The sequence below is a fragment of the Phoenix dactylifera genome, unplaced genomic scaffold (genome assembly GCF_009389715.1).
Source record: "Phoenix dactylifera cultivar Barhee BC4 unplaced genomic scaffold, palm_55x_up_171113_PBpolish2nd_filt_p 001372F, whole genome shotgun sequence".
In the NCBI taxonomy this organism is placed as follows: Eukaryota; Viridiplantae; Streptophyta; class Magnoliopsida; order Arecales; family Arecaceae; genus Phoenix; species Phoenix dactylifera.
This window is the reverse complement of record NW_024068696.1, coordinates 1-9,709: the sequence shown is the minus strand read 5'-3', so window position 1 is coordinate 9,709 and position 9,709 is coordinate 1. Positions and strand designations below refer to the sequence as shown.

Sequence of the window (9,709 nt, the reverse complement as noted above, 5' to 3'; positions counted from 1 at the left end):
GTCTTTAGCGAGATTGGGGAATAATGACTGTGATGGTCCCCATGACCATTATTGAGGCTTTCTGCCAATTTCAATCTGAAGAGCAACTATGGTCCAATACCCTCTTGTCATGGTGGATCGTTGACCGGCGAAGCCGGCGAGATATCTCATTCATAATCTTTGATAGGTATTTTGCGATATCATCAATCATGCGAGTTGAGGTCAGCATGTGAATCACATTGGGAGAATGGATTGAATTAGGTTTGAAATGACATCATTTGAGGCTAAAAATCACTAGCAGCTGCATTGCATTTTGAGTCATCATCTTGCATATTTTATTTATAAAGAAGTACTAGTAGAACACCCCTTGCTACAATATCATGATTAAATTAGAAGAATCGATGCCAAGATTATCACCAACAATGGATAAAATAGATGAAAGAAGTACCAATTCGTACAAATTTTAGTATCTAAAGAATGAATGCCCTAATTGGAAGGAAATGACTGCTAAAATGCAAATATCGGCAACAATTAAATTTTTTTCCAGCCACATCCATCAAAGGAGAAAAACACAAGGAGTTGAAAGTTGAAACCAATCCAGCAAACATGATCAAATTAATAATCAGCTATCATCATACATTTGAATGAATAAAAAATTTAGGTTTTGAGAGTAGTTTACATTTGAGTATTGATGAAAACAAAAATGCCGAAATAATGTATTTATATCTTGACCACCATCCACCTCCAGAAAAGATCACAAAAAATACAGCCGTGCTATGGTTTTTTTTCCGCAAAGGTTGTAAGACATAATTAATAAACAATCTTCAGGCATCAGTACATGCAAGCATTCAAATCATGGATGCTCTAGGAAGCCCGTTAGGAATTGTCCATGACCTCAATAAAAGGCTAAAACTCTTTGGAATTGGTCCATGGTGGCTGCATCATGAAGAACTACCATGGAATTTCTTGCAGTCGTCAAGAAAACTATAACATGTGAAGACCCAATACAGGTGGATCAGAGACTTAGATTTGTGGCTTAGAGTTGCTTCCAAAAGCCAGCTCAAATATTTGGTTATAATCATCTACGACGTGAACTTCAAGGCCTTCCTTCACATTGGCAGCAAGCTCATCAAAATCTCTTCTGTTAGCTGATGGGAATATGATAGTCTTCACCTCACTTCTTCTTGCAGCAATTATCTTCTCCTTTACCTGTTTGGTAGGAATGAAACTTTTAAAAACTAACAGAAAAAAACAAAGTCACAGAGCAGTAATAATACTAAATAATGGTGATTTCTGGTGTTATTTTTCAAAATAAGACTTCAGAATGATTTTTATCAAATATAGGAAGTTTGCAAATTTAGTAAAAATGTCAAGCTTTGCAGTTTCCAACTCAAAAATTCAGGCTATGACCACATGCATATAAACTCCTAGATTCAGGTATTTCTACAATGGATGGTAAATCATATAGCATATAAAGATCAAATGGACAAATATGATGAATTGAAAGACAGAGAGTATGTCGCACATCCCGTGGTTGGAAACCAAAACAAGAATAAGAAACATTAAGTCTTAAAACAATCATGAAAACAAAAAACTATGAACTTTCGATTATTATGGTCGGTCACAATGATGAATAAAGATTATGTCACAGAGATAACATACCCCACCAATTGGGAGAATCCGTCCTGTCAATGTTACTTCACCAGTCATTGCAAGTTCTTTTTTAACATGCTTTTTCATGGCAAGAGACAACATTGAGGTTATCATGGTGCACCCTGCACTTGGTCCATCCTTGGGGGTAGCACCAGCCGGCACATGCAAATGGAGCTTGGAGTCTGCAAAAAATGGATTGTCTGGTTCTTTCTGAAGCAATATTGCTCTGGCTACGGTATGAGCTATTTGCGCACTCTCCTTCATGACGTCTCCGAGCTGACCCGTCAATAGAAGTGCACCTTTCCCTTCTCCTTGCTCCACTAGGGCGGTCTCAACATACAATGTTGAACCACCCATTGCAGTCCAAGCAAGACCCATGACAACTCCTACTGGAGTCTGATCATATATACGTTCGGCATGGAATACTGGTTTGCCCACAAAATCAGCCAGGTTTGAGACATCAACTATGACCTTTTCAATCACATTATCAACTTTCACATCCTTTACATCACTTGTTTTTATATTGACCTGTAAATAGAGAAATCAATCAATTAATACATGACACAATGAATATACGGTGCATAAATATGCATATGTTAACATATATGCATACTACATTAAAGTAATTTCTATCGTCTGACTGATCCTTCCACTAATGTGAAAAAAAAAAGTTTACACATAGGACTTGTAAGAAAAATCACTAGTAGGTGTCAATGTTAAACCAATTCTTACACTACAATAAAATGCATGTTTTAGTCACTTAGCTTCTCAGAATACCTTTGAATCAACGGGTTGGTCTGTTGTTGCAATACCGTCTGATGATAAGAGAGTTGGCTGCACTTTGTCAGCCTCCAACTGTTCAACAAGATGCTCATGAGAAGTTGCTTCTGATTCTTCTGTGGCAGTTCCATTAGGCTGTTCATGTAACGAGACTTCAATTGCTTGTTCAGATTCTGTTAAGGTAGTTGTTGTAGCCCTTTCGTGCGAGTTCCCATCCTCCAGTTTTGTAACAACCCAAGACCTCACCCAAAATGGCTAGCCGGAAGTTATTATTTGGGTTCCTTGATCCTGTATAAGTACCCAAGATCTACCCAGCAAATAACCGATGTGGGACTAAACACACGCCCGCTGGGTCCTCACATACTCCCCCCATTCAAGCCCTGACGTCCTCGTCAGGCTAAGGGTTCATATCCATTCAAATCTAATCATAAACACCACGATCGGCCCGTGGTCAGCCCCAATAGATCCGTGCTACAGTGTCCCCTAGTCCACATAGGTTATGGGCCAGGTCCGCTCTGATACCATTTGTAACAACCCAAGACCTCACCCAAAATGGCTAGCCGGAAGTTATTATTTGGGTTCCTTGATCCTGTATAAGTACCCAAGATCTACCCAGCAAATAACCGATGTGGGACTAAACACACGCCCGCTGGGTCCTCACAAGTTTCTTCCCCCCTGGACCATCATCTGCAATTTGAGTAGGCTCTTCAGTAGATTTCTCTCTAAGCTGTTTGGCTCCTTGCTGAAGGCTGACTTTTAGAGATTGCTCATTTGTCACCCCTTGACGGACAAGTTGCAGAGCTATCTATATTAAAGCATAAGAATAAAATCGGTCATGAATAGGAAAAATATTCAAGGTTTTCTGAAATCAAAATATTTATTTCATTGATAGGAAAAGATGCAAATTTAAATATCTAATATACATCAATGGTCATAAAAATGCAAATGAAGGGAATGACTGAGAATTCATAGATGATAGTAATAGAAATGCATGTATGCTTATGAAACTAGTGCTTCTGCATATTTAATGGCCAGAAAACATTCAGATTAATCACTGCTAAAAGGGGAGACTTTCACAGAAAAGCTTTTGATTACAGAAATATTGACTTCCAACATCTCTCAAAGGGGTGTAAAGCCTATGACAAAATAAACTTCAATTAAGTACAACTACACCAGAAGATGCATTAATTGAAGCAATAATTTGTAAAGGAAAACATTTGTTTAATAGAAAAACATAAACAATTTGGAAAGCTACAAGTGAAAAACCACCAATTCAAATATCCTGTTAAAATAAAAAATTCAGAAAGCCAAAACTAGCAGGTCAATAATTTAACATTTCTAATTGTTTCTTTAATCCTTCCCATAATTCTCCAACTAGCACATCCAACAAGTATACCTATTTGTGAGATGACCCAAATACCCAAATGTCTTGCATAAGCAATATGCAAACTAGTTACAAAAAATCGAGGCAATTGGGTTTTTCATTGATAGGGACAACCAGCTAGACACTTTGGTCAAAACATCATAACTAGCTTGTTATGTTCATGCACGCATTCAAACCAGAACTAAATCAAAATATCACCTAGTAACAAGCATCTTGTGTTCTCATGATGCATTTCAGATTGTATACGGTGCCGTTTGAAGTTCAAAGTCATTACTAATTTTTCTGAAGAAAGTATACAGATAACATTGTGGCTAGTCATCAGAGGCAACCCAATGCTCAACAGTTATGGTTGGGATTTGCTAGCAAAACAATTACTTTGAAAATAAATAATAAAATTACGAATATTTAGATTTAAAAACTGATACTTCTTTTCTGAAGTTCTAACAACTGTGTCACAAACCTTGCGGTATATCTTCTCAATTTGCTTTTGAAGATTCCGAACACCTGCCTCTCGGCAATAATTTTCTATCAGAGCAAGAAGAGCTGCATCAGTCACTTCAACCTGGATACATTGATCAGAAATGTTAACAGAATATAAACCAAGGTCTGGCGTACCGGTACCGGTCGGCATACCGGTGGCGGCCCGGACCGGTACGAAACCGGTCCCGTACCGGTCCGTACCGGTGGCGTACCGGTCCGAACCGGTCCCGTACCGGTCCTTCAACAATAAACTACCGGTACCGGATTTCACGCTGATCCGGTACCGGTCCCAAGCCGGACCGGTACGTACCGGCCCGTACTGGCCGATACGGACCGGTACGGCAGACCATGATATAAACCAATATAGCATAGATCATGTTTACATGGCTAAATATGTCTGTAAAACATTCTATCAGTAGCACGAGACACTCAGCCACCACTAATCCATGTTCACTATTACTAAATATATGTTCTAACTGATGATCCAATTACATCAGGTTAATCCCAGAAAAGCACATTCATGCTGAATGATTCAGACATTAATCTTCCTTACAGTGAAGCAATGTTCAGTCGCCTTTCTAATATAATATATAAAGACAAATGGTGAGATAAGGCGACGGCTTGAGCTTTCCACCATGATCTCCAGATGGCAAAAGCTAACGATTTAATATTGAATCACAGTTATAACTTTTAATTTTCGTAAAGGTACTCTAGTTCATGAATAACAACCTTTTGAGTGGCCTGTGAAGTGTGTCATTCGACACAACCAAGTTAGAACATTGGCCATATCAAGTGCTACCAACCAACTGGACCAACTCCTTGTAGCATCTCCTGAAATTAATTTTCCTAAGACCAGGTACCTGCTTAACCCCAAGACAAAAAACTATGAATAGAATAATTTTTGCATGGGAGCTATAGACTACTTTTTATGTTTTTATTCTCGAGTTATTTTTATTAATCAGCTAATGATCCTTAAAAGTTTACGGATTAATAATTTGAAATCCTAAATATGTAGAAAATAATTGGTATTTAAAGAATTTCTCAAGTGAATAATTCCCTTGGACAAGATTTCTACCATAACCAAATCATCTTCTCCCATCTAAATGGGGTCAGCATGTACAAAGCTAAAAATCCACCAAATCAAATATTAAGATGAAAATACAACAGGGCACAAATTCATGTAATCAGGAATTCTACAATATTTTTCAGCTCATGATAATTCAAAGGCACTGATATGCTCGTAGTGTTTATCTGTCTCATATTGTAATTGATCTGTCAAACTGCTATAATTCTCTAACCACGTAGCAGATAACTTCTCAGGAGATTTACTAATCTAGAATATTTTATTTAAAAATATATTTCGATAAATCGTGATGAAATCCTGATCCCTAGTATCTATTGCAATGATCAGAATCCATTTATGAGTTGAAAAAAATATTGCTTATGCAGATGATGTGTCTCGAAGAGAGTAAATTATATGACCAGAAACAAAAGAAGAATGAGAATGTTCTCTTTCTTTTAAAGGTTTTCTTCTTTCCCCTCAGAAGGAAGAGAAGGGGGGGGGGAGGGGGTGTTTGGGGTGGGGATGAGTGGGAGCTGGAGGGCACCACTCCTAGGCTATGGAATCATTCATTTAGAATCATTGTTATGACTTCAGAACCATTGAAAGCTTGAACAGGTCCATTCAGTAGCTAACAGGTTGGAAAAAGAAAATTGAGTATATCAAATCAAGTAATGCAATGCTATGACAGTAACACAAACATATCAAAACCTTGCAGCATTATCAATAGAATGATAAACTTTCTTTGTTCCATCAAATATTTTGCACCAGCAAAATTGAAAGCCTTGATCCTACCATGAAGAATGTAGCTCTACTCTCTCTGACAATGATTTTCCAATACACAGACACTCACAAACACTTGTCTACAGGAACATGCGATGCATGCCCAGTATAAAAATAATAAAAAAAGAAAGAAATGTGTTGAATGATAATATAAATTCTATTTATCAATTTAAAATAGAAAAAATCAGTAAAATCCAAAATCCAAACAGTCATGAGAAATAAAAACTTTCCTAACTATACCTTCCATATTCTCATGCAATTCTCTTTCTATGCTCTGATGTGAGATATAATGAGATATTTCATATGTGCCATAAGATCTAGGAAAGAGATGGAGAGGTCAAAGTATCTATCATTTTCTCTTTATTCATGAAAATTAAGTGAAAAGGGTGTTCTAATAGAAAAGGTTTCTTAAGAATAGAGAAGGAGAGATTGGACTGGTGAAGATGATTGGAGGGGGGCAGGGGGAGAGGAGGGGGGCAGGAGGACAGGAGGGCGGAGGGGAGGGGTAGAGAGAGAAGTCCTTGATACGAAAACCGAAATCAGACTGACTAACCATTTTAGAACAAGCATTTTGTTTTTCTAGTCTTTTGACAGCTCTGCTCCTCCTTCATATATGGAGAAGATCGGAACAAGTTCAGTCTCTAATCTTATTTTGACTGTAATGGAATGTGAGATGGAAAACATATTATGATTCTTTGGGAGGATGGGATTTTCATGGAATCAAAGGGGCTGCTTGTTCTCATGAATTACAATATTCTACAATTATAAAAGAATGTTTTTGATGAGATTTGGTTAGAAAATCTAATGGCAAACTTGAAAAAAATAGGCATAACCAAAGGCACAGATTTCTCTTTTTATCATGCACACAAAAACATATATATAATCTGTTTTGAGTGGGATATTTCTTGACATGATATCAAATACAATATGCCAATTTCAGATAAATTGAAAGAAAACGGACCACTTCCAGCAACTTTTCAGGGGGACATATAGTTAACAATACGAGTGCAGTATTAATCATACTTGTTCAGATTTGATACCACAAGCTTCACGAGTAGTCTTTTCCAAATAGTCCCTTGCAATATGCATCTTTTCATCAGTGATATAACCAGCAAGAGCAATGACCTCCATTCTGTCCAAAAGAGGGTTTGGTATCATCTCAACTACGTTTGCTGTGCAAACAAACAGAACCTAAATTAATAAGCAAAATGGTGTCAGAAGATATTCTAATGGAAGAGTAATTCTGTAAATACATTCACAACTAAACTTAGCTAAGATATCTGAATGCAAATAAAATTGCAACATTAGGACATGGAGAGAAGTGACAGAAGATATTCTGGAAATAACTGAAATGACAATTAGATTTTCATGTATGCATGGGTATGCATGTGTGCACGTGCATGTGCCTGTGATACTCCCATGCCAAATGCAACACACATACACCCTTGTGGAAAGCACGTGATGAGACATTGAAGTTGAAACTCAAATAGATCATCAATAGCATAAGCACTTAAAGTAAGTAAATCAAATGATTTTCGATGTTAATTATGTATCAAATTATCACAACATGGATAGTAAATTAGTAATCAAAGTAGCATTTGGCTTGAGTCTAATGTTAGGGTGAAAAATCTCTAACCAATTGAATTTAGATACCCATGCTTTTAGAGGTGATGAACAAATTGCAATTTAAATTTCTGTTCCTGGATGTTGGCAGTAGGGACAACCATATATGTTATGGCTTAGAAGTATCATATACATGCTATACAGTAGATCTTATACAAGTCCACTGCCGGAACACATGGATGATTTTATTCACCAGATGGTAGTTCTATTTGACCCACGGTCAGTCTAGTAAATACTAGTGTGCATTGGCATATGGAATGGATTTCTTTAATATTTTAATACATATTCAATATGTGGTCATTACAAATAATGTGTGCAAAGCGCACACTGTGAGTAAAGATGCTACATGGTAGAGCCAAAGTTCTTACTTGACTGCTGAAAAATAATCAGTAATCTAGATGGTATATCTCATTCTGCATTGCAGTAACATATCTTTTCACACTGGTCCAAGCATCAGCACAATACGACATATATATATATATATATATATAAGCACCATAGGGGTACGAAAGATACTTATTGTCTCACCGACTTATAGATCTGTGCCATTTGCAAAAGTTCAAAAGCTTTGAACTTATAAATGCGTTACATGCATAATGTCTATTTCAACTCTCTCTCTCTCTCTCTCTCTCTCTCTCTTATATTTATGTTTATATTTATATAAACTGATTAGGCTTCTCGCCACAAATTTATGTAGCATAAATTCCATACGAATTGTCAATTATATGTTTCTGCTAGTATAAAATTGTTATTTTTAAAAAAAAAGAAAAAAAAATCTTTTTTCAGATTCTCTCTTATCCAGATCATGCATCCCACCACAATCTGCCCAACTTGTTCCCAACTTCAAACACCACCATGGCACCTCCTACCAACAGTTGCTGTAAGTCACGGCCATTTACTCCCCTCACTGTCTTTGGCTGCTGTTCCACCCCACCCCTCCTATCCCCACGAAAGCTCTCCAGCTAAAAGGTGGAGAGAGGTGGTAGGGAAAAAAGGGTTGGTGGGCTGGATGGCATAGTAGAAGGAGTAACTAAAAAGGACTTGTAGTCATTGATGGCAGTCATGGGTAGGTGGAGACTTAAAACAGACCTAAAATTTTCGGTGTGAGAAGGAACAGGACATCTTTTACAAGAAATTCAAATCTACCAAACTAATCGGATCTCAAAGTATTTCAAGCATCTACTGACCTATGTGATTGAAAATTTAATTCTATTTTAGAAGATAAAAAATCAAAGACCTTTCCAAAAAGAATTCCTACTTTCCAAAAAAGAAATCCTACTTGCTATTCTGTTAAATTCCACTGATTCATGTCATTGAATTTTTTTCCCTCCCTTATGACTTTCAAGCTATGGAAGACTACACATTAGATGGTACAGTGGCAATGGCATCTAATATTACCTTGCAGATTGTTTTTGAATTAAAAAAAAAAGCTCTTTTCCCCTTTGTAAGTCCTTTTTCTAGTGTTACACGTCATAGAAACGCTGAAAGAGCATCATTCAGTATAAGCATCCAAATTACCCAAATAGAAATTGAGGACAGAATTTGTTTAATTATTATAAATATTTGATCATCATATGAGCTAGCTAATGCTCAGATCTTGTGGGGTAGGTTTCAACACTTCAAAGAACTAATAAATGTTCCAGTAAGAAATAACTGCCTGTTGCAAAAAAAAAAAGTAAAAATTGGACAATGAATGGTATAGATGCGAAGCGTATTTTACCGATCATGGTGCCAAGCTCAACTTTGTGGTCAACAACCCTATTTTAGAAAATTAAAGTCCTTCTAGCAAAGAAGACTCATACCTTTAAAATGGGAGACATCCTTTGTTCCAATAAGTATGACTCTTCTTAAACAGAACTTTTATCTTCAAACAACAATGGGTTTTTCTTTGGCATCCAGTACAGTTCTTATTTCCAAAAAAAAGTTACATTCCTGACCACACAGGTCAAGAACTCGGGATTATCATT

At 36.8% G+C, this 9,709-nt stretch overlaps 2 protein-coding genes across 3 annotated transcripts; both read right to left on the bottom strand.

Moving 5' to 3' along the window:
• Positions 1-558: 558 nt before the first annotated feature.
• On the bottom strand, positions 559-2,771 carry LOC120103907 (lon protease homolog 1, mitochondrial-like). Its single transcript, XM_039122133.1, has 3 exons — positions 2,410-2,771; positions 1,642-2,160; positions 559-1,188 (listed from the first exon to the last, which is right to left on the bottom strand). Exons 2-3 carry the CDS (start codon positions 2,008-2,010, stop codon positions 1,003-1,005), a joined length of 555 nt encoding a protein of 184 aa, XP_038978061.1. The 5' UTR covers positions 2,011-2,160; positions 2,410-2,771; the 3' UTR covers positions 559-1,002.
• Positions 2,772-2,931: 160 nt separating this feature from the next.
• On the bottom strand, positions 2,932-7,509 carry LOC120108515 (lon protease homolog, mitochondrial-like). Of its 2 annotated transcripts, none has more exons than XM_039122135.1 (3): positions 7,143-7,492; positions 4,257-4,358; positions 2,932-3,217 (listed from the first exon to the last, which is right to left on the bottom strand). In XM_039122135.1, exons 1-3 carry the CDS (start codon positions 7,275-7,277, stop codon positions 3,047-3,049), a joined length of 408 nt encoding a protein of 135 aa, XP_038978063.1. In that variant the 5' UTR covers positions 7,278-7,492; the 3' UTR covers positions 2,932-3,046. The 2 variants fall into 2 exon arrangements, with proteins under 2 accessions (XP_038978063.1, XP_038978064.1); XM_039122136.1 differs by lacking the exon at positions 2,932-3,217 and adding an exon at positions 4,093-4,155 and having other exon boundaries at positions 7,143-7,509.
• Between the last annotated feature and the right edge of the window lie 2,200 nt (positions 7,510-9,709).

Excerpts from the sequence above, each read along its gene's own strand:
- LOC120108515 (XM_039122135.1), bottom strand. The coding sequence starts at position 7,277 with ATGATACCAAACCCTCTTTTGGACAGAATGGAGGTCATTGCTCTTGCT. Across the intron at positions 4,359-7,142 it reads GTGGTATCAAATCTGAACAA|GTTGAAGTGACTGATGCAGC; the intron begins GTATGATTAATA and ends CAATGTATCCAG. Across the intron at positions 3,218-4,256 it reads TTGAGAAGATATACCGCAAG|ATAGCTCTGCAACTTGTCCG; the intron begins GTTTGTGACACA and ends GCTTTAATATAG.
- LOC120103907 (XM_039122133.1), bottom strand. The coding sequence starts at position 2,010 with ATGGGTCTTGCTTGGACTGCAATGGGTGGTTCAACATTGTATGTTGAG. Across the intron at positions 1,189-1,641 it reads GGATTCTCCCAATTGGTGGG|GTAAAGGAGAAGATAATTGC; the intron begins GTATGTTATCTC and ends CCTACCAAACAG.